Genomic DNA, 23645 nt, shown 5'->3' on the forward strand with positions numbered 1-23645 from the left:
TTCATTCTGGTGTGCAGTTGTTTGGTCTCTCCTACGTATTTTCCATCAGGGCATTTGGTGCACTGGATGAGATATATCACATTTCTGGAGGTGCAGCTGTAAGATCCAGGAATGCTGATGGCTCTGTTGTGGGGTGTAGTAATGGTGGGGGTGGTGGAGATGTGTTGGCAGGTTTTGCATTTCTTGTCCTGGCACGGTCTGGATCCTTTTGGTGTGTTCTGGGCTTGAGGAAGTTTGTTTCTGGTGATGAGGTTGGTGAGGTTCAGTGCTTGTTTGAAGGCTAGGATGGGTGGCTCTGGGAAGATCTTTTTAAGAATAGGGTCTCTTTCTAATATGGGTTGCAATTTTTGGAGGATTTTCTGTACAGGTTCAAGGGCGGGGTGATGCGTCATAACCAGCGGTATACAATTTGTGGGTGTTTTTCTTCTGTACTGCAGCAGTTCTTCACGTGGTATCCAGGTGGCTCTTTCAAACGTGCGATCTACCTCTCTGGAGGAGTGTCCTTGTTGGGTGAAAGCCTTTTTAAGATTGGTGAGGTGGCAATCTCGGGTGTTCTCTTCAGTACAGATGCGGTGGTATCTGAGGGCTTGGCTGTATATCACAGCTTTTTTGGTGTGTTTAGGGTGATTGCTGGTTCTGTGCAGATATGTATGTTGGTCTGTGGGTTTCTTGTATACTGTGGTCTGTATTTTACCCTTCTGGATACTGATCATTGTGTCTAAAAAGGAGATGTTGGTGCTGGAGTATTCTAGAGAAAGTCGGATGGAGGGATGGTGACTGTTGAATTTCTGATGGAACTCAATCAGAGATTGCAGGTTCTCAGTCCAAATGATGGAGATGTCATCAATGTATCTTAGGTATAGTAAGGGTTTGATGGTGCAGTTCTTGAGGAAGTCTTCTTCCAGGTGGCTCATAAAAAGGTTGGCATACTGTGGGGCCATTTTAATGCCCATAGCTGTTCCCATCATCTGGAGGAAGTGTTGATTATTAAAAGTGAAATTGTTGTGTGTGAGGATGAAGTGTATAAGGTCAGTAATATCTTTGGGTCTGTATTCTGGGTTGTCCAAGACACTACAGACTTGCTACGGAAACTTAAAAACATAGACCACCTTTCCAGCAACACACTCCTAGCCACCATGGATGTTACCAGCCTATATACCAACATCCTACACCAGGATGGCATCCAAGCCTGCCTTACATATCTACAGGTACAAGATTACAACCCAGAAGGAAGCCCTGTTTTTTTTATTAATACAACAGTTCATACCAACTGGGACTCATATTAGCAATCTGGTAGAGAGGCTAAAGACTGTGAATGGGTTATGGAGAGTGAGGGACTGTCTGCACTGTGGTGGCAGAGAACTGTCATGTTGCCAATTAAGTAAATCTCACCTACCTATTCCTGCTTCACATGCATCAGCCCCAGATCTGAGGTGGTGCGGCACTTCCCACCACCATCCCTGAGCATGTCAGAATGGTCAAAGGGGTCGATTCTGTTTGGGCTTTTGAAAAATGAAAATTCTAAAAAGTTATTGATAGCCAACACTTTTTTTAATTTCCTTTTTTCCTTGTCAAAGAACTAAAAAAATGCAAGGTTTTATTAAAATGAAGTCTTGACTACATTTTCTATGAAAAATACTTGGCTTGTTTTAACTAGCTGTGCTCAGCAGACAGTGAATTTGCCTGTTTCTGCAACAATCATTCACTAGTATGTAGCTAGGGCTTTCTCTCTTCATCCTATTACTGTTGTGGTTTTCTTTCATAGATCTTCTCCAAGCACTCAGGGATCTGCTGCAGGATGAGCTAGAGGAGGCTGGCCTAGATTCCAGTTCTGTCCTCTTCACTCAACATGAAGTAGCCAATTTACTGGATACATCTGCTTTTCACTCTCTGGTCAGCCTTAGCTAAATATTTCTTCTCAGTTGTCTTTTAAGTTTACTGCAGTGGTTTTCAAACTTTCTAAAGTCATGGAACCCTTTCATTTTACTTCTTCTTCTACCACAGAATCCATACCCTGATCTTAAAAGACTTGACATGGCATTAGGCAACCTGAGCCAGCTCAGCAGTGGAGGTGCATGACCTCGCAGCCCACTCCACCATTACTCCTAGTCTCTTGTAGAACCCTTGATGACTAGGGTTCCATATAATACAGTTTGAAAACCAGTGGTCTGTTGCATATTGTCTTGGTTCCAAAGCTCACCTCAGGTCAAAAACTTCATGGGTCTTTATGAAAGTTTGTGTGTTGGCTAGACCAGCAGTTCCCAAACTATGGGTTCAAATGGGGTCAGGGCTCTAACAAATAAGATTGCAGCCCCACAGAAATTAATTTATAGCAGTTCTCTTTGGACCAGGAGTGGTTTGTAAGCCCAGAAGTGGGGCCACTGCATGAAAAGATTGAGAATTGCTGGACTAGACATTGCAGAAATAAATAGCGCTGGTGAGATCTCTCTGAAAAATCAAAGAGGGCAAAGACAAAAGAGCTCTCTTTCACTCATCCTTTAATTTTTTGAAAGGAGAAGCTGGACTTTCATCCTTTAATCACTAAGATTATAGGAAATTCCATAAAGGACCTCCAACTTCATATGCTTAATAAATAAAAATTTGTAATGCCTGTAAGGAAGTGGCTGATGTAATTTGTCTAGTGTGTCAGTTGAAAAATTTATCACAGCAAAACTATTTTATTGATTTCATTGCCTCAGGGGCCAACTTATGTCATTTTGATAACGATAAGGAAGGAAGTTAGATGTGGTAAATCTCTTCCAACTACTGCCAAGTTTAAAACAATGTGAGAATTCACCATGGTTCAGTTGTTTCGCTTATCACATGGCTCAAAGGCTGAATATCTGTGGAATACAAAGCCACAGTTGGATTATAAAATGTGATGTTTGATTTGTTTTCTGACAACACAAACCATCTGTGAAAATTATTTTGAATAACATTATTCCCTGCATGTAAAAAAATAGACATTCTTGCATTGTAACCACAGACTCAGGGTAAAGGTTAAGAAATCACTCACCATGTGTGCATCTATGCATTTTAGACTTTTGACTCTGTCAGCTCTAATGACAACGAGGAACTGGAACAGTTGCAACTGGAAACGACAGATCTACGGCAAGAAGTGCGAAGGCTGAAGGTGAGGTTTGTTTTTTGAGCAAGTTGTCTTGTCCTGTTCCTTCTGCCAGAATTCATATTAGTAATACACAAGGGTAGCATAACTACTAGGAGGGTGCTCTGTGCATATTACATCCTTTCATTCCTAGGCATTTGCTGTAGAGAGTATCCACTTTGGATTCTATTCAATACAAATTGTTACAGAGGAGACTGTCACAGTGTACTCTCTCCTGTAAAACTTATTTTTTGTCTGTTCCTTGTTTTTGCTGCTTTGTCCTTTCCTTGTTGTTTCTGCTATCGTTAAAACAACAGTTGTTTGTGCTGAAAGTGTGAGATCACTATTTTTCTAAGAAAAACCATGGAGGCAGGTATGTGTCTTAGAAAAATACAAAGCACCAAAAACAAATCAATGAAATCCTCTTCACAACCTCAGTAAAAATCCCGGAGATCTAACCCATAGGCTAGGTACAAACAGTCAAAAAGCCCAAGCAGCCTTTGCAGGTTAGTCTAACCTGCACAGATTAAATTGAAACAGAAGTGAACAGACATTTACCTTTGATTCAGAAAATGCAGCCACATGTCTGCACTGGCTCAGGCTAAAAGCTGGGAGGTGCTAGAGCATGGATCTCTGTCTGTGTGTTCACTTCCTCTTCCTGCTGCCCCCAAGGTCTCTGGGATTTGCAGTCCAGAATTACAGCAGCAGGACTCTGCAGGGTTCTCATCACTTCTTTTTCCTGCTTCCAGGTGCTTCTGGGATTTGTAGTCCACAGTTGCAGCCAGCAGTAAATTTGAATGGGGGAAGGGGTGTGTAACCACGCTCCCTGGCCCCAGACCCTAGCTGGGGTTTGCCTGGTGGGGACAGTCCCCCACACTGTAGACTGGACTGCATCCCCAGATGGGCTTGCCCCCTCCCCGCACCTTGTCAGCCAGCCCTCACTGCTCCAGCTAGGGAACAGAGGGGTGGGGCCAGCCCTGTTCTTTGGAGCAGACATCTCAGCCCAGCCCAGTCCAGGGCTGGAAAGCATGCTGGGGGACTGTGATTTTAACTTGAACCCGAAAGGGGTCTAGGACAGAAGTTTTGTAAACTGGTTTGACCCAAATCAGTTAACTCTGGTACTATATTCAGTAGGGTTTATCTTAAGCCAGTTTCAGCCATTTTGAAATTGGTTTATTTGCACTCAACTTCTGTCCTGTTACAGGTTTAAACCAGTTTCTGATCACTTAAACCAGTTTATGTGTAACTTCTGTCCCTAGCCCTGTTGATAACCCCACTGTTACATTCATAATTGTGAAAAGGTAAATTTTTCAAATACACTGTGGCCAGCAAAAATGCAGCAGCCATCTACACGCCTGTCTTCTTAAAATATTGCTTAAAATCTATATATCTATGTATCTATATCGATATATATATATATATATATATATATATATATAGATATATATCTGTATATCTATATATATATAAGGGCTTAGTCTGTCTGTCTGTCTGTCCATAACATTCATGGGAGGTGTGCCTCCCGGCAGGGCATGACTCCAGACAGTGCTGCATGCAGGGCAAATTGCCCGTCAAGAATGATGGTGGGGATGGAGCACTGCCATGATGGCAGGGACAGAGGGGATGGAGTAGTGGGGAAGGGAGGGTGGCGCGGGGCTGGATGCAGAGTGTGGGATGGAGAATGATGGTGGAAATCAAGTGCCACCATGACGGTGGAGGCGGAGTGGGGGTGGGGGGGGGTGAAGCCAGCACTGCTGCCCTCACCCCCCCTCCCCAGCCCTGCTCCTTGGAGGTGGCAGCGGCAGTGCGGGATCGTGGCAGAGGGGGACAGTGGGAATGAAGTGGGATGGCAGAGCACCATGACGGAAGGGATGGAGCTGGGAGGCAAGGCCAGCACCTCTGGCCTCATTTCCCCCACCCCCCTGGCCCTGCTTCTTGGAGGTGGCAGTGGCTGCAGCGTGGGGTGGTGGCAGCGCAGCACTGGCCTTGCCTCCTCCCCTGTCCCCACCATCACGTGTAATTTGCTAGTTCTTAAAATATTGCTCTTGTGCAGAGAAAATTCAGGTCCATAGTATTCCTTAGTGAATGCACTGTTAAATGTGACACCTAATCAAATGAAAATCTGCCTTTCAGTCTCTCCTGAAGGAGGTGGAGAACAGCAAGAAGTCAATGGAGGAAGAACTTCAAAGACTGAACCAGGTTAGTGAAAAGATTACTGATGCTTTGTCTCACTGGTTGTGTGTGGTGTTTACCTCAATGCTGCCTCACTGCCGGATAAGATAAGGGAAAGGTTTGGGGATCTTACCTTGCAGTTTCCACACACCCAAGCCTGCAGCTTAAACTAAGTCACCATCTGTACTTGTTATAAATTATTGGTAGTGCTGCAGTACCAAGATGTTCTAGCCAGGAATGAGGACCTGATTGTACTGGCTATTATGTGCCCACATAATGAAAGGATGGAGTCCACTACAAGCAGCTTAAATTTAAATAAAGGAGCAATAACAATTTTGTGTCTCATGGAGAAGCATCTCCATTTCCAATGAAAACAGGCCCTCAAGCTGGCAGTGCATCCATTATTTTAGCTACAGTGCAACTCTAGTTCCATACATCTCTAGGTTCTAGCCCTGTGTTGCAATGACATAGTTACAAGGGAAAAGATAGCCAGAATGGGTGAAGGCTTTCCATATGGCACTATTGGAAAAACAATAGTGGCTTATTCTGAGAGCAGCTGAGGGAAAGCTGGTTGGCTGGCCCTGCATTGATGGCTGACCCTGACGCGGATGCTGTAATGAATGCTCCTTATTGCTTCTAGAAGGCTCTGGGCTTCCTCTCTGAGAATCGGACCCTGCACAGCAAGCTACAGATGGCTGAGGTGGTGCAGCGACAGGCTCGCAGTGCAGAGCAGGACTATGAGGAAGTGATCCACCTGCTGGAGACAGAAATCACTGAGCTGAAAGCTAAGCTGGCAGGGAAGAAAGCAAAGCATGTCTCTGAAGCAGAGGTGATGTGTCTGTATCTGGGAGGGCTGGCTTGGGGGCCAGGGGGCTAATGGAAAGGGCCATTTCTTTAAAAAAAATGGATTTATTTTATGGATGGGTTATAATTCATAACACTGAAGCTGGCAGAATTGTAGGGCTCATGTTCATACTTAGTATGGCTTCCAGTAATCAGCTCACAAGAAAAGGCTTCCTTTACAAAGATGAGCACTTATGGCTAGCTCTGACATGGCAGAAACTAGCACATTGTGATACCAGGTGACTCCAGCTCATTTTCTTGTTTTACTTACCCCAGTCTCCCAGTTTGAGCCTTCACCTCATAGCCAGTAATTCTGATGTTGGGCTTGCTTCGGAAGCAGGTTCCATTTTAACAGTTTCCCAGTGCAGAAGTCATTCCTGGGCCTGCCATCTCAAGCATTCCTCATGGGGCAGAACTGCATAAGCAGGAGAGAAGCACATGGAAGATGGGTCTCAGACCCAGGCAAATTATGGTGGTGGCTAATGGCCATGGGATGTGTACTTGCCAGCAAACTTTTTCTTGTAGCACATTAGCGTAACTAGACCTGGGCCCCACTTATAAGATGATGTGAGACTCTCCCCCTGAGAGTCTTTACCATGGCAGGGGCAGCCCTGTGTTGCTTAGCTATAAAAGCTGGGCACTGCAGCCCTGTACCCAGTAGTGCATCTGGAGAATAGCATGCAGGGGGTGAGCAGCAGTAGCAGGTGCCTTCCCTGTGCAGGCCGCCTGGGCAGGTAAAACTTCCTTTTCCCCCTACCTACATTAGTTGGTGCATCCCTTGTTGTGGGTGCTCAATGAGCTCACTGTGCCTTTGCTATAACATAACTTAATACTTTTCTTTTTTTCTTTTCTGCCCCTTAAAAATTCTCACTTTCTTAATCCAGCGCACTTTATTGGAGGTAAAAATTGAAGCTCTTTTTGCTTCCTTAGTGAGATATTTTTAGATTTCCAAGTGTAGGTGCTGTGGGAGAAGATAGTTTATTTGTGCCCTTAGCTGCCTTCTTATGTAGCCCTGAAAAGTGCTAGTAGGATGGTAGTCTCACAGCAGCTTTCTAATCCTGGCTCAGGGAACCTAATTACTCTGGACCTGGCATTTGCTTCTATTCCCAAGATACTCTGACATTGTGTTAGTGCTTTCAAGGGTCTCAGTTCTGCTTTCACAATCACCTTTCTCTTCCTTCTGTTTGCAAATTCCTGCCTCATTATTTTTATTCCAGGGAGACATTCTGGAGCTGAAAAAAAGATTGTCCCTGGCTGATGGTCAATTACGGAAATCTGAAGTCACACGGAAGCGCCTGGAAATCTGCAACAGAAAGTTGTTCTTGTTTGTGCAGGTGAAGTATTGAAATGTGGCAATTATCTATGAAACCCTTAGCATGAAATGCATGTTACACTTAGACCATACTAAGCATACTTAAAAAGCAAACATCCATATGTTAAAACTCATTAACTCATGCTAAGTCCCCTCTGAGCATCTCAAAGTTGCATCACTTCAGAAGTGGGTTAACTCTGGGCTTTGCTACATGGCTTATGTTAGGGTAACTTCAGTCTGCTCCACAAAGATAAAATGAGCTATTTGCAGTCCTCAAGGATCCCAGGATGCACCTCTTCCAGCTGCCTCAGCCTCCCCCCATCTACTGCTATAGACCAAAACAACCCTTCCTCTATGTGGAAGTGTATGCTGACCTAATAGAATCAATGTGATTCTGCTCTGGAAAGTGGGCCATGACCCCAGGAACCCACTTCATAGGTTCATTAACTCTGAGTAGCATGAAGCTTTACTCTTAGTGAGTCCATTGCACCCACACCACAATGAGTGCTGGAATGTCATGTCATGGAGGAACTGGGTTATTGGATCTAGTTGCCATTCTTCCCCATGGAGGTGAACAGAATTGGCTGTAAATATGACTGCAATTGCATCAGTCTACTGTGCCATAGAAACTCCAGCTCCATTGGTGATTATCAATATGCAGTTCAGCTGTTTGGACTGGTGCAGGAATTTTGCCTATTTGGTGTTAGGTATTCCTTTTGAACTTAATTGCTATAGGCCTGACTCCTTGAAGGAAGAAAGGAACTGTACCTTGTGAGGAAACAAAAAAGTAAAATGGAGACCAGATTCTACCTCAACAGATTTGGAGGAGGAAGAAATTAGAGATCTCTAGAGTTACTGTACTATGTACTGGCTTAAATAGGGATAGATACTAGATACTGAAGTATATAGGTACTGATAGGACTCTTTCTTGGAAGCAAACAGCACTGAACTTTGGGTGACTACTCAGTAGACCAAAATGTCTTTCTCATACATATACCTAAGCAGTGCTTGGAAATTCTCCATCTGTGCATGTTAATGGCTCTATCCATTCAAGAACAGGAGTAAAGCATAGGAGAATAATGGTAAGAGTACACATGGTTGTGTCTACACAAGATGCTTTACTATGCAGTAGCGTAGTTTACTGCTCAATAAGCATGCATATCTACATGTGCACACACTTACTGAGCAGTAAATTTAGCTAATCTTGAGCAAATCTGTTACCTGCAAATGTAAGTAGCAAATGTACTTGCGATTAGTTACTGCGCAGTAGCGCCCGTGTAGACACCTGACCTGGAACAAATCTGTTCCCGGTCAGCCAGCCAGTAGGGGGAGGGACTTTGCTTAATGCCCCCAGAAGCTACCTGCTGCTGGGGTGGGCCCTGCCACTGGAGCCCAGGCAGGGACTATGTACCCCTGCCCTGGCAGCGGGGAGCTCCAAGCCCCCCGCTCTGAGATCGTGATCAAGTTCCTGATCTCGCCCTCACTTTGCCATCTCAGCTGAGGAGAAGGGGGCTTGGAGATTCTTATCCCCAAGCGCTAGCTCCGCAGTTGCAGGGCTAGCACTGGAAGATTCTTATCTCCCAGCATTAGCGCTGCAGTCGCAGGGCCAGCACTTAGAGATAAGGATCTCCCAGCACTTGCCCCACGACTGGGGAGCTGGTGCTGGGAGCTCCCTGCTGGCAGGGGCTGTGGAGCCTGTTCCCTGCCTAGTTCCATGATCACGTAGCTGGGCGGGGAACAGACTCTCCAGCCCCCATCCTGCAATCATGGAGCAAGGGGCTAGGAACTATCCCAGTCAGGAGCAGGTCTCAGTCCCATGCCCTGATTGGGTGATTGAGGCATGGGGCTTGGAAAGAGCTGCAGGGATGGGGCAGGTCCTAGTCCCCTGCCCTGTCCACTGGTGGGGCAGCTAGTAGCAAGCCCTCAGCTGGGTGGGGATTCCCCACTCAGCCTGGGGCTCGCTGCTAACTGCCCCATTGGTGCATCAGGTCAGGGAGCTGGCACCTGCCCCTTCCCTGCAGCTCTTTCCAAGTCCCTTGCCCCAATCAGGAAGCTGGGGCCAGGAGTTCCCTGCTGCCAGGGCAAGGGAACATTTTTCCTGCCCCAGCAGCAGGCAGCCCCCCAGGAGCAGGGTGCAGTGTAAACTGCTCCCATATCTAATACATGTGTAGATGCACCCACATTGAAAGATAGTCTGACAAACTCTTCTTTTGAAGTTTTTAAAATTTTGCTTCTGATATATTTTAGTAACTATATTAATATGCGCAATTTAAACGTGACTGTGGATTTGCATAGACTGTGATTTTTGCTTGTGTTACAAAGGGCCTTGAGATATTAGCTTCAAGGGCAGTGAATAAACAGAAGCTGATTACTGTCATACTAAATCTGATCTCTAGCAACCATCCTAGTGTTCATTCTCTGGAATGTTCCAGTTCTATAAGTCTGTGATACTATTTTCCTTCTTTTTACCTTCACAGAATGTACACAAGGTTCTGAGCAAATCCAGCCATTTACCAGATGAGAAAAGGTTGGGGAAGGCTTCTGGGAACTGTAACTGTATACCTGAAATGACCTTGTTTAGACTGTTCTCTGCCTGATGTGTTATAGGGGCCAACTGCTGTTGTTGCTCCTTATCTGCATTTGCTAAAGTCTCTAGTCTGTTTGTAAATGAAATAGATAAAAAAAAATCTTGTGATGAAGGATATATCAACACAATCTCCGTGCCATGTTGGGGAGCTTTGCTATGGAGCAGGCCCTTCCTGTTCTAGCCTACACACACTCAGTCCCGGAACTGAAGCTACATTAGAGCAGGGGTTGGCAACCTACTGCCTATGGGCTGGATCCAGCCCACAGAACCAGGTGATCCAGCCCACAGACAGGGCTTTGGCAGTATGCTTCCCTGGGGAAAAGTGCTGGCTGCACGCACTCTTCCTTTGCTGCTATGACCAAATGCCCCAGACTTGAATTGGGTTGATCTTGTCTGCAGCCTTAAAAGGTTGCTGACTGCTACCTTAGGGTAATGCTGGGTGAGTGCCAATAAACATGGGCAACACAGAGCTAAGAGCAGTGCTGGACACATACTAAGGCAGATACTCTGCGTATCATGTTCCATGTCAGAACTAGGCATGGAACAGGAATAAGTAGGCAAGGCATGCTTTGTGGTGGCAGTCTGGGGGATAGCATGGAGGTTCATAGATTCATAGATGCTAGGGTCGGAAGGGACCTCAATAGATCATCGAGTCCTGTCGAGGTGGATTAGACATGCCTCAAAATACCAGATTGGGGCTCAAAGAGATTTGGCTTCAATTCCTATGGTGTTTAGTGACCTTAAGCATACCACCTAGGCCCAAATTTTTATTATAGGGTCATAGGCAATGGGTAGGGAGGGCATGGGGGGGGGCAGGGGCACGTGACCCCCCTGAGATTGGCCCCTGATTTGGCACCACTCAGGATGGGGCATTTTTTTTGCTGCGTGGGCTGGCGGTGTGTTGGGGAGGCTAAGCTGTGGCACAGAAGTATAGGAGTGGATATGGAGCTTTTGACCTGCGTCCAGGCCTGCCCACAAATTGTGCCCCCCCCAGACTCAGGAGGCACCAGTTACCCCTGTACAGGGTCATAAATAGTCTCATTTTCAGAGGTCCTGATAAGGTTAAGTCAGAGATGCAGAATTTAAATCTGCCTAACTTGCCTAACATTTGCTGGTATTTGGTTGTAGACCAGTCTCCACTTCTGACGTCTGTTACTGAAATCAGGAGTTGTTCTTTCTTGCCCAAATTCAAGTGAATGGGCTGTAAATCTCTGTAAAAGGCTATAAGGATACTGTCCAAACCTGTCATCTCAGCCCACAAACTGGATCAACCTCTTCACTTCTATTTGTTGGACAAATCCATTGATTCTGTGTGTCTATGTCCAAAACAAGTGTCAGAGCTCTGATTTTTTTTAACTGATCAAAAAAAATTGTATCTAAATGCAAATGAGCAACCCTATAACAAGAAGCAAGTGCATAAATGTGATTGTGGGGGAAGCAGATTTCAAATTCAAGTTTCCAAAGGGGTGATTTTCCAAATAACAATAAAAAATGCTTGAAAAATTTGAAAAATGCAAATACTTTGACAACATCTTGGTAAAATTTCCTATCTGATTAAAGCACAACTGTGCTAAAAGAGCTAATGCTTAATCCTAATCCTAGTTCTAAAAAAAGCAAAACTCCTGTGACGCTGAGAGAGGAAGATGAAATGCACATGCATAAACTTTGTAATGAACTGATGGTTTCCCTCACAAGTTATTGGTCAGAGTCTCCAATGCGTTGCTCATGTTATCATGGAAAGACCAGCTCATCATCTTTTATTTTTAAGAGACAACAGTGAGACTTTGGAGGATAAAACAGAAGTAGTGTCGGACACATCTCTCCCATCTTCAGATCTGATTGATTTATTGATATTGGAAGCTAAAGAATTATTGGAGCCCATCCTATCGAACACAAAGGAAGGTAGGTTCTGTAAAAACCTCTCGGTGACCAGTCAGTTGTCCAGGGGTAATTTCAAAAGAAGAATTTGAAGTTAAGCAACTCCAGAGCATGTTCATTTTGGTGAAATTTACAGTGTCACCCACCCCTACATACTTGCATGTTCCACCAATTTAGAATTTAGCAGGGGTCTGTCTCACTTGTGCATGAATGTGTATCTTACACTCCATCCCCAAGATGAGTTATCTTTGAACCGGCTTATGGAGTCAGAGCATACAGGAGTTTGAGGCACTCAAATTAGTGTAACTTTTCCCCAGGGAGTGGAAAAAAGAAGTTTAGCAAGAAAAGCAACAAACAGAAGGTAGAAGATGTCTTTCATATATCAGTTCTATCAACTTAGACCCTTGGGGTACCTATACACGTGCTCCAGTGTGTTCTGATTCCAGTATGTTGGAGTGAATTTGATTAATTGAGTCTGCTGGAGCGTTCTAATTAGAACTCTCCAGCATGCTGTGGTGTCACATGTATTCAGTGACCCTCTGTTTCAAAATAGCAGCAGGGGGACTTTTAATTAAAGCTCATCAGATGCCATTTTGAAACATGAGACTGAATACATGAGATGCTGCAGCATTTTAATTAGAGTGGCTTCTGAGAGCTGCTCTAATTAAAACATCCCCCCCCGCCCCCGACCAGAGCACATGTATAGGCACCTTTGGAAATAGAAGTTAGTCTAAAGTGATAATTCTCAATCAGGGTGTCGTGGCACTCTGGGGTGCTGCCAGGTCTTTTGAAGAATCTCTGCAGTGTAAGGAGATAAGTGTTAGGAGATGAGGAGATAAACTGATCAGATAAACATAGGCTCAGGCTTGTCCCTGCCTGGATGATCCTCCATCCCTGCTGCCCATCCCCTCTGCACAGAAGTAAGTACTGTCTTCTATAAATGAGGTTTTGAAATGTAATTCAGTTCACAAAAGTTATGGAAGGACACATTCAGTCCAGTTAGGGGTGCCTTGAGTCCAAAAAAGTCACTAGTCTAAAGGATTCTAATTTAGTGTTTGAGAGTTCAATTTCACTCTTGTATCTAACAGTTCTGCACTAAGCTTATAAGGCCCAGACAGGATCCAGGAACATATCACTTTAACTGCACCTGTCAACCTGGTGCCCCTCTGGTCTCTTTCCTTGAGAGCCAAGTTTTAAGCTGGGGACAGAAGCTACACATAAACTGGTTTAAGTGATCAGAAACTGGTTTAAACCTGTAATAAAACATAAGTTCAGTGCACATAAACCAGTTTCAGAATGACCAAAACCAGTTTGAGATAAACCTGGTTGAATGTAGTATCAAACTTAACTGACTGAGCGCAAACTGGTTTATAGAACTTCTGTCCCGGACCCGCTCCCTGGTATAAGTCAAACCAGAGTCCCCCAGTATCCCAGCATGCTCTGCAGCCTTGGGCAGGGCTGGCCTCTTCCCTCTGCTCCCCAGCTGGAGCAGGGGTGGGCAGGGGTGGGGGTGTGGCCAGATGCCAGCTCCCACAAGGTGAAGGAGTCAGGGAAGTTTATTCCTCCCTCCCTCCCCTGTCCCACCAGCATGGACCCCAGTGGGGTCTGCCAGGCAGGGGCACAGCAGCCCCTGTCGGGCATATCTCTGCTCACTGCTCCAGCGGTGGGGCCATGGCCAGCCTGGCAGTAGCCTCCAGTGACCTGGTGAGGGAGGGTGTTTAATTCCCTCCTCCCTGTCCCACTGGCACAGACCCAAGCTAGGGTCTACCTGGTGCTCCCTCTTCACTGCTGCAGGTGTGGGGACATGCTGAAGCAGCAAGGGGGCAGGGACCTTGATGCGGCAGCAGCCCCTCTCATGTTTTCCAAGGAGCACAAGCCTCTTCCCAGTGTGGGGGCTGCACTGCAGGTGGGGGCGGGGTGGGCAGAGCTGCTGCAGACTGTGCGGGGCGAGCGGCAGCACCAGGGATTGGAGGGGTGGCCAGAGCTCCCCAAGCCCCTCCTAGCACTGCTGCCATTTGCCCCACGCAGTCTGCAGCAGCTCTGCCCGCCCCACCCCTGCCGGGAAGAGGCTTGTGCTCCCGGGAAACCATGACAGGGGCTGCTGCTCCCCCACGGTCCCTGCCCCCTTGCTGCTCCAGCGGCAGGAACAGGGGTGTGGCCAGAGGCCAGCTGGCATGGCCCCCTTAGGCGAGGGGACAGGGAGGGGGCTTATTCTGTTGCTTGCCCCGTGCAGGGAGCAATTGGTGGTGGCAGCAACAGTCGGGGCTGAGAATAAAACCCTCCCCCTCTGCCTCAGAGGGCCATGCCAGCCAGCCTCTGGCCATGCCACTGCCCCTGTGGCAATGATGGGGAGCACTGGTTGAACCCTAGCTCTGATCTGTGCCGGTGGGACAGGGAATGGGAATTTAAACCCTGGCCCTGGTCAGTTCATTTGAGGCTACTGCCCAGGCTGGCCGTGTCCCCCCAGCACAGCTTCCCTGCAGCCGAGGGCTGCTCTAATGCTCCCCCCCCCCAGCTTCTGGCCTGAGCCACTGCAGCATGTGCCTGCGTTTCCTGAGTTAAAAATGAATGTCTATTCACTTGCAAAGTGGTTCAATCTAGTCAGGTTAGACTGAACCATTTAGATCTTTCAGTCTGCAAAGACTGAATCAATCTAGGCTCTGGCTTTTTGAATGTCTGTCCCTAGTCTTAAAGATTTTCAGTTTTTCTCTTTCCCATACAGCCCCAACTCCATCATTATTACCGGACAGGTACATGGCCCTAACCCTTCCCTGGTGCCCAAAGGAGCATACAGCCATTACCCTTCTTACCCTGTATTCCAGCATGGTTTTTTCTCATAGCCACAGTGCAAATCCAACAGTTCCCCTGGACTTCAGTGCTCAGGGAATCCTTTGGTCTTCCTAGTACTTCATGCATGGGCTTTTCACTAGGTAGCCTTAAAATACTGATTGGCTTTCCTGGCACATCATACTTGGCTTTTAGGAAGACTGTATGTTTACCATAAAAGTTTGCAATTAAATCTCAGCTTCAGTGAAATCTCAGCTTCAGCTTGTCAGCTTCAGGTGCAAGGGAGATAATTCTAGCATTTTGGAGTTCGATCTTACCTAATACACTTGAGTTTGTTACAGCTGCCAGAATCCTTTGCTTTCTTTGAATACACATTAAGGCACCATGTAAATGCTCAGCAGTGCTGGTTGTACTGTACTTGTTGTTAGGGGAGAAACAAGTAACTGTTTTCTAGACCTTCATTGACTGTCGGGTGTGTGCTTGTGTCTGTAGCTTTGCCATATGACCAGGATGAGTGCCTGACCAGTGGGGGACCCCCAAACTACAAGGAGTAAGTCTCAAGTCTGTCTTGTCCTTGATTTTCTTTCACTGTGATGACCATTATCTCAAACATCTCACCATTCAGGAGACTGTTGTCCAAGGGCAGTTGTATTGGGTTACTGATCTCTTTTTGATTAAATGAGTTTAGAAAGTTTCTTTACAGAATATGACTAAAATTTATGTTGGTTCTTTAAGTACCTTTTGTCATTTTCATTCTGCCAGGCTGCTATATCTCCTGAAACAGAAGTTAATAGCCCAACCTACTCACACTCTGAAACTGAAAGCTGCTTCCCACAAATATCTTCCCTCGATCTTGTTCAGTCAGAAATACTAGATCAGCTTAATTGCTGTCCATTGCACCTTGTGCAGCAGTCAACAATTCTCAGTTTCATTTCATACATATTAAACTCCACATGTAAGTCACCTTCCAGGAAGCGACTTGGCAGTTCAGTAATGCAATATCATTAGAAAAGGGGTGCTGGTATAGCAGTATAGAGAACAGAAAATCCACATATTAGAGCAGGAGTAGGTATAAAATGTCAAGTGCTCCTGGACTGGCTTTGTGTTGGCTCTAGTGAAAGCACAGATGTAGATATGAGAAGGGAGATGTATCCCTCTTTCAGAGGAAGGATCCAGATTAGAGGTAACTATAGGGCCAAGCCTTCAGAGAATACCAATGAGTATCTGTCTAGATAATAGGGAAGTTTTTGTCCAACAAGGAAGGATTCTGTTGTGAATTAATTCCTTCCTTCCTTCCTTCCTTCCTTCCTCCCTCCCTCCCACCCTCCCTTCCAGAAAGGGTTTTATAACTACAGGGCAACTTCCTAACCAATTTTACAGTTCTTCATTAGATGAAAGTGTGTGAATATTACCTGCTCCAAGAAATACATTTGAAATAGTCATATGAATGCACCTTATGGAATCCTGATATACTGCAGCTATAGCTCAGAGAATACATCCGTATGGCTGTATTTGGGTCCTGATCACACAAATCGCTTACACAGATCAATGGAATACTTTTGTGCTGAAAGTTGAGCAAATACCCAAGCATTTTTCTGAATTAGGAACTTACTTTTGAGACCTATGTGTTTAAAGGTGCAAGGCTAAACATTTACTTGGCCATTTTAACAACACCCTAAAAATCTGAAGGCCCATTTTTTTTAGCAGGCACAAAGCAAGAAACTACAAAGACAAGCTCAAGACTGCACAAATGGGCATTTACAAGCAAAAGGAATAACTATGCAAAATAGCTGAATTTTGCCTTGCATTGCCTTCCCTTATGTTCAGACATTATTTTGCCTTTACACTAAGTTATTGTATATGTTTTTCTCCCTCACATGAGTAAAACCTGGTTTCTATTTCTAGCCACCTTCATCAGAAAACCACGTGGCCCCCTCCTCCAAGCCAGAGCAGGAATGCCGAACCACGGCTCCCAAGTCCAACCAAGCAGCCGCCAGAGAAACCGGTATAAATCTCCTGAGAGACTCACCCCTACTCAAAACCACGTGTATTCATAATCCGGATGCTCTGCTGGGAGATGGAAAGGACACAGAACAGATGGTCCAGCCTCTGGGCAGAGCATATATCCATGAGCTGTCTTATAAGAGACTGATTCTCCTGACTAGCCACCCACAACTTCAGCAGCAAACCCGCCCGCATGGCTACCTCTGAATGATTATACAAAGCCGTTCTCTCTTGGTTTTGCAGCTTTATAGATACCAGAGAAGACATTGTCAAGAGGATATGAATGCTGGGATTCCACCAGCAGCCTTTTACAGCAGTGTCCTATATCATAAGAGGAACACAGATCTACCACTGAGAGGCACGTAGGGCCTATAAAAATTCCTTTTGGTATTTCAGATGAAAAGCCAAAGTAAGATTAGTGGACTATAGCAAAACCAATTGACTTTGTAGTGTCCTAGCGGTCTGGGGATACAGCTCACTTTTTTTTTGTAATGCTTATCCCAGCTGCAGTGCTTGAAGTGAAAGAAGCAGCTCAGCTAGTCATGTGGAGAAAGGGCCCAGCTATTGGCAAATGGTATCAATAACTCCATACCAAATGCTGTGCGGAGCACAGAGAGGACACCCTGGATGTGTTTCAGTGAAGACTCGTGGTAACACTTGGACAGTAAGCAAAAATCGCTTGAGATTTGATGACATTAGTAAAGAACATGGTAGAAATCTGATATGACACACAGTCTGGCAAATAAAGCAAAAACACTGCTTACAGGATGTTTGATCCCTGAGCTGACAGAGTTGGAATCAGTTGGTTTTGCATCTCTGAGATTAATTTAACCTGCCTGAAGCAGCTATGTGTTAGTCTTGTGTTTTTTTTTCCTTATGCAAAACAGATGCTGGCAGCTCCTAGCAGGTTGTACTGAAATGTCACAGTATAAAAAGCCATGTTCTAGCTTTAATCTGGGGAATTGTGAACATCACTTTAAGTTTCCTCTTTAGGGCTTCATGACACCGAGATCCCACATGTGCTAAAAAGAAGAGCTGTGAATACTAGTGATGTGTAATACCTACTTACTTATATGGAGCTTTTCTTATGAAAGGATCCCCAACACTTTATAAACTACACACACAGAGAAATTACAACACCACTAAAATATAGTCAGGTCTGTGGTGGGGATAAAACAGTTAAACAAACAATTAGCATGGTCTAAGGGAAGGAGCCGGAGCAATTTTTGTAGTTCTCAGTAAGTCAATATCTTGCCTACTCTGGACTACCTTTCTCTCAGGAAAAACCAACCAAAGAGAAGGGGGTGGATGATAGGGGGTTCTGGGTTGCTTGGAGTTTTTTCCAGAATCAACTGCTTTTTAAAATCAAAATTGTCCTGGTATACCCTGCTTCTCAGTCCTTATGTTAGCAACAGGAATGCTTTGCTGGTGCTGCAACTTGGTCTGTTCCTATGGCTTTGCATTCAGCCCATGATCTTGGACTTCCCTCTATTCTAGAGGTACAGAACAGAGGTACAGAGAAGTGCATGAGCAAAAGTCAGTCTCACCAGACTGTTCCAGCTCTGTCACTGGAGGAGTGTCATTGTTCCAAGTTTTCCCAATAGAGGTAAGTATTGTGGGGAGCAAAGCTCCTTTGAAAAATTTCCATCTCCAGTTCCATCATGCAGAGACTTGAAAATCGTTGCTCATATCACTGGTCAGTCTCTAGCCAATTTATGGGCAAGAATAAGATTCAGAAATGGCACAAGCACATCAGGAAATTTGGAAAAATCTTCGTAAAGGGGCAGGAGATGGAGTGAAACTGAGGTACTTGGGGTGGGATTTTCAAAAGGACTTGTTATTGGTCTAATACTGCTCTCATTGAAGTGAACAGGAATTTTACCACTTTGTGCAAGCAATGCAGAGTTTGCCAAGGTCAAGCACTTTTGAACCTCACCTTTCTGTCTCTAACACCTGTGATGCTGTCTCCAGTGTAAGGTGATGCACAATTCCAAGTAGAATGACAGAATAATTGTACCCATGTATAAGTGCATAATGACCAGAGCAAGACAAAACTAGCATCGAACCAAGTAAGTGGTGAGGATTGAAAGTAGGCCTTGACCCAATGGAACTCATTCTCCCTACCCATCACACTAAAAATATACAATAAAAAGATACCCATAGTCATCTGTCCATCCCTTTTCTATAAGGTAAAGAGCCCTCCACCGTAAAGCCTCTTAAGGCATTTGACAATCCATTCAGAGAAATAAATCCTTCTGGTTCCTGCTAACCAGACAATCAAGAACATTACAGGAAAAGTTACATGCTTTTCAAAGGCGTCCATTTTTTAGTATATGACTGTTATTTCCTTGCCATTTCTCGCTGAATACATTATGTTCCTTTTAAGATTGCTTGAAGCACAAAAGCTTTCCAATCTCCTATTAATAATATCTCCTACTAACCCTTTCAGAGAAATTTTGCAAGCCAAGAGCTGAGGAGAATACTGCTCCTGCAGCTGATGTTGATCCACATGACTCAAGATCACAAAGCTGTTGTCATGCTTCCTCTGAGGTGTATGCTATTAGGTTCAAATAGGCAAGTATCAGAGTGAAAACACTAACATCTTCTCACAGCAGCCAAGACAGGGAGAAAATAGAAAGGACAAAAGAAACAACAGCATTTAGAGAAAAGCCACTGGAAACAGCACTTAACAGAAACACATCTTATCTATACCTTTTCTATACAAGATCCGTAGTTTTATATAGAACCTAATTTCTTGCTCAGTTGAAATGGATGTAATTCTATTGTCGTTTTTTTTAATAATAGTTATCACTGTGTCAAATCAGTGGTATGTTGCTGTCAGTGCTGCCAATTATGACAGCAAGGAAAAAGGTCAGTAACAGTGATTCTCACCCAGGGTGCTGTGGCACACTGGGGTGCCTTGCGATCCTTTCAAGGTTAAGGTGGCATGCTGTAAAATGTTAGTGCTGTTAGGTGTACAAACCTGATTCACAAGATAAACCTAGAGTTTTCACATAGGTATCCGTAGTGTTAAAAACCTTTCGACCTGTTGCGGGTTTTCTGTGTTATCCGCAACAGAAGAGCTGCTCTATTATTTTTCTGGTTTCAAAAATAGAAGGAAAATGAAGAACTGGCATTTTCTGAGGGGTCCCTCAAGTCTATTAAGGGGTGCTTCGAGTCTAAAAACCACTGGTCTAAGGTATTAGGTCACAGCCTGTGGGCAAAATGCGAAATAACCTGGATCATATCTGTCACCAGAGGGCGCCAAACAGTCCCATTAAAATAATTAAAACCTTGTCCTAGACAGCATTTGATACACTGCAGCTATTGGAATAAACTTGTAATGACATATTTATACAAAGTAAGCAGAATCAGATTTTGAGAGTGGATTCAAATTTTGCTGTGTGGAAGTTTTTAGTCACCATTATTTCTGTTTTATTCCATAAGAATGAAAAATAATTTACGCTCTTGGCTCTTCGTAATTTCTTTACATTTTTTTTCCCCGAAGGCACAAAACAAATGAAAAGGAAAGATATAAGCAAAGCTAATTAACAGCTACGAAAGGTAAAATGAATACTCACGTGCCAATAGCAAAAAAATGACGATGGTGATGTACATGGCAGAGAGCCATTAATATAATATTTGATTTAAGATGTGATGGAGGGACTATGCCAGTAGGTCTAAAATGGATGCTGATCTAGTTCTCCAAGTATACGACTGAGACTTAGGATATCCAGGTTCTTGTCCCAGCCCCACTACTGATTTCATGTGAGCTCAGGAAACTCGCGTTATTTGTTTGCCTCAGTTTCTACATTTATAAAATGGGGATTATAATATTTTACAAGGTGATTGTGCAACAAAATCATCAGTGTTTTTGAAGCACAGCAAATCGGTTTGACATCCTTAGAAAAGGGTCTGAAGAAAAAAAAAGTATTATACCTTTCAGTACAGAAGCCCTCTGTAATGAATCATTTCAGGCAAATTCCTCCTTTGGGGAATTTTGCTTGCCCAAATCTTAGTAAGCTGATCATTAGCATAAGTTAAAGGACACTGATCAGTAGCATTCAATAATGCAAAATAGATTAAAAATGAGAAATGCTTCTCACCAGATAACCAGTCTCATTGCTGAAGAGAAAACTGTTTTGACACCAGTGCTTGCATTCACCTGGCACTTCTGAGTGTTAAGCTACTGGCCAGTGTCTTGCTGCAAGGTGCACCCCCAGATTCAGTAACACAAGCTGGAGAGAAGTCTAGGGCTGGGCAGCAGAAACTTGCTTCCATTCCCACTGCAGATATGGCTTTTAACAATCAGGTGAACTTTGCTGTTTAATATTTAAAAAGGCTCTTTAATGTTTAAACACTACCAATTTTCTATGGGTCATTAAGCACATGTGAAGGGAGGATGGAAAGTGGCTTAGCATGACAATATGATGGGGCCAGGCAAAAGATGCTCGTTTTCCAAAAAGCGGTGACCTTCCTTCTGAACAAAACTCCAAAATGCCGAAAATTCACAGGGCAGATTTCAAAATTCTCAGGCCTCTGTGCTCAACAAAATGGCTGCTGCTGCTTCTTGGAGATATCATTGATGCTCCCTCTTTGCTTTGGGATTGAAACTGGCCCCAAAGGGCAAACTTGTAGTCACCTGAAACATGTTAGGGGTCTCACTGGGTTTCAGCAATAGGAGGCAAAGACATGTGGAAAATGGAAAAAAAATCGCTTTGCAAGTTGGTGGAAGAACGAATGCATTTGTAGGGGCTGTACGTACAGCTTGGCAGATGTGTCATATGCCAATTGAACTGAGGGTGGTAATAACTGATGGGGACCACTGATCTGATTCTCTTGTCATGCAAACTGGCGTCACTCCTGGAAATCAATAGAATTAGTAGTCATGTAAAACTACTAAGGCAATTGGGTCCTATCCAATCCCGTACTCTGAATACAGCAGGGCCTCAGTCCCTGTCCCAGTTCCTTCTGCTTCCTGTGCAGCCTCTGAGCTCTTCAGGGAGGCACCAGATGACTGACTTCCTGCCCTGATGTGAGCTTCTACCCAGGAGGTACACACAGATTGACAAACAACCAGGCAGAAAGAGCCAGAAAGCAGTCTTACTCATCCTAGCAGCTCCTCTGTCTAGCTATGTAAGTACACATGTGGTCTCTGAGTGTTAAAATAGAAATAATAATGTTCCATTCCCAAAATAAATTCCTCCCACAGACACAATGCACCTGCTCACGCACGCACAACTCTGCCGACTTGTCAAGATTACTCCTATGGCTGCAGGAAGAAAGTTAGACTGAAATAGATTGGTTTGTTTGAGGAAGTTTGGGGTAATGGAAAAAGGGGAGTTACATTAAATCGATAGGCTAATCTTCAGTTTCTAGTGCATGCTACAGTACGGCGATCTCCCCTGACTAGATTCAGTGGGGTCTTTTCTTACTAGGGAAGCAGAGAAGCTGCTTTTTTGGAAGATAGCAGCTCCTTTTGGATGACTTCTGTGGGTTGTACAGAGCTACTACCTGCCATCCATCTTGTAGCAATCTCCTGGAACTGTTTGAATGGAAAGAAGTACTGCATATGTCACGTTATATGGATGGTGAAATAGGAGTAGTCTCCCTAGTGGTTTTCAAACAGTGACCAGAGTGGTCGGGCCCACGTCCTTCTAGGAAGGGAAGGGCCCAGAATCCATTAAGTTCCAAGGCAGCTGGGAATACTGCACAGTGCACAGCCTCTTGTAGCAGTAAAATGGAAAACTGGACATAGGAGCTTTCAGGAGCACTGCGAAGGCCCCTTTACCAGGTAAAGAGGGAATGTTGCAAATGGAAGATGTCAAGGTTGTTGGAAGTCCCTTTACAAGAAGAAGGGATAACAAACTGGAAGATGGGAACAAGAGGCTAGGGCAGCTCTGGCAGGATGGAAGGTGGAAGCCGGCTGAGAGCAGATCGTGCCACTGTGCACATGCCATTGCTCACAAAGTGGGAAGAGGTGACTTGCTGCGGGGAGTTACAGAAGTGGTAGGAGTTGTATTTTCTTTCTTTCCAGTTCTGAGGCAGATTCACGGTGACAGGGACGGAGAAGTTCTGGTCTTGGAAAAGAGTGGTGTTGTCATTGTGGTGGAAGGGCAATTATTTATGCATTAAATCCGGATGTACTGGTACATGATACTGTAGATATCAGTGCCTGGAAATTATAGCAAGGCCACCAGGAAATGATGGGCACAGTAACTGTGCAGGCGACCGTATTCAGGCTGCTTTATCATTTGACAGCTTTGTGGGTTCTTTGTTAACATGAAATGTCAGGTCATTCCCCTCTCTGTGGCAGATAAAGGGGTTTTTCTGGAAATGTTGCTTATCCAAAGTCGTAATGGGGCTTCCTGAAATAGCCGGTGGGACAGGAGGAAGGGCTGTAATGCAGTTTGTTACAGCTAAGAGAGCACGAGGGGAAGAAGCAGGAAGCACAAAGATGCTGGGAGAACTGCACTGAGCTGTGCGGTTTTTCAGTAACCTGAGCCGTCAGCTGGGCCCTCAGGGAGATTTTGTGAGTGAGCTTTGAGCGTGATCATATCTCACGTCTGCTATTACTATCGCTGTCTATTGACTGTAGATCTGCGCTCCTCGGATGTGACCCGAGGATCTACAGTGATCACGGGGTGTCCCGCATAACAACGAGCTTCGTGCAAGGATAGCAAGGACGCGGGCGGCGGGATGCGCGGAGCGGCTGTGCTGCCCCCCGCGCGGTATGGTACCGCCCAGCCCAGCCGGCGCCTCGCGCGAGCCCTCGCCCCGGACCCACCGGCCCCGCGCGCGAGCAGGGGGCGGGGCTCGGCTCGGCGGGGGCGGGGCCGCAGGGCAGGGGGCGGGGCGCTGGCGGCGCGGCGGTTGAAGGAGCGCGTGGAGCGGCGCGGGCGCTGCCAGCGGGATGGGGTCGCGCGGGCTCGGCCTCGCCGCTGTGTGACGGGTGA

At 45.2% G+C, this 23645-nt stretch overlaps 2 protein-coding genes and 1 long non-coding RNA gene across 6 annotated transcripts in view; 2 read left to right on the top strand and 1 right to left on the bottom strand.

Annotated features, from left to right (window-relative positions):
- Positions 1 to 17471, top strand: part of LOC102560697 (syntaxin-binding protein 4) — a 132675-nt gene extending 115204 nt beyond the window's left edge. For 3 of the 4 annotated variants that reach the window (XM_059716274.1, XM_059716272.1, XM_019493136.2), the window contains 9 exons: positions 1766 to 1893; positions 3041 to 3133; positions 5240 to 5305; positions 5919 to 6107; positions 7339 to 7455; positions 9911 to 9960; positions 11789 to 11922; positions 15178 to 15235; positions 16591 to 17471. In XM_059716274.1, the coding sequence (XP_059572257.1) occupies positions 1766 to 1893; positions 3041 to 3133; positions 5240 to 5305; positions 5919 to 6107; positions 7339 to 7455; positions 9911 to 9960; positions 11789 to 11922; positions 15178 to 15235; positions 16591 to 16696 (941 nt within the window). In that variant the 3' untranslated portion in view covers positions 16697 to 17471. The remainder of the gene's footprint in view (positions 1 to 1765; positions 1894 to 3040; positions 3134 to 5239; positions 5306 to 5918; positions 6108 to 7338; positions 7456 to 9910; positions 9961 to 11788; positions 11923 to 15177; positions 15236 to 16590) is intronic. The other variant, XM_059716273.1, reaches the window with a different exon arrangement.
- Positions 846 to 20957, bottom strand: LOC132244597 (uncharacterized). The gene is made up of 4 exons (XR_009456191.1): positions 20796 to 20957; positions 6393 to 6536; positions 3017 to 3106; positions 846 to 968 (listed from the first exon to the last, which is right to left on the bottom strand). It is a non-coding gene; the product is annotated as an uncharacterized LOC132244597 (long non-coding RNA).
- Positions 20958 to 23584: 2627 nt separating this feature from the next.
- Positions 23585 to 23645, top strand: part of SEC14L5 (SEC14 like lipid binding 5) — a 62638-nt gene continuing 62577 nt past the window's right edge. Inside the window, exon 1 of the mRNA XM_059716838.1 lies at positions 23585 to 23641. The gene's annotated coding sequence lies outside the window, so the exon portion shown is untranslated. The remainder of the gene's footprint in view (positions 23642 to 23645) is intronic.

Source organism: Alligator mississippiensis, chromosome 13, assembly GCF_030867095.1.
Source record: "Alligator mississippiensis isolate rAllMis1 chromosome 13, rAllMis1, whole genome shotgun sequence".
NCBI classification, from domain to species: domain Eukaryota; kingdom Metazoa; phylum Chordata; order Crocodylia; family Alligatoridae; genus Alligator; species Alligator mississippiensis.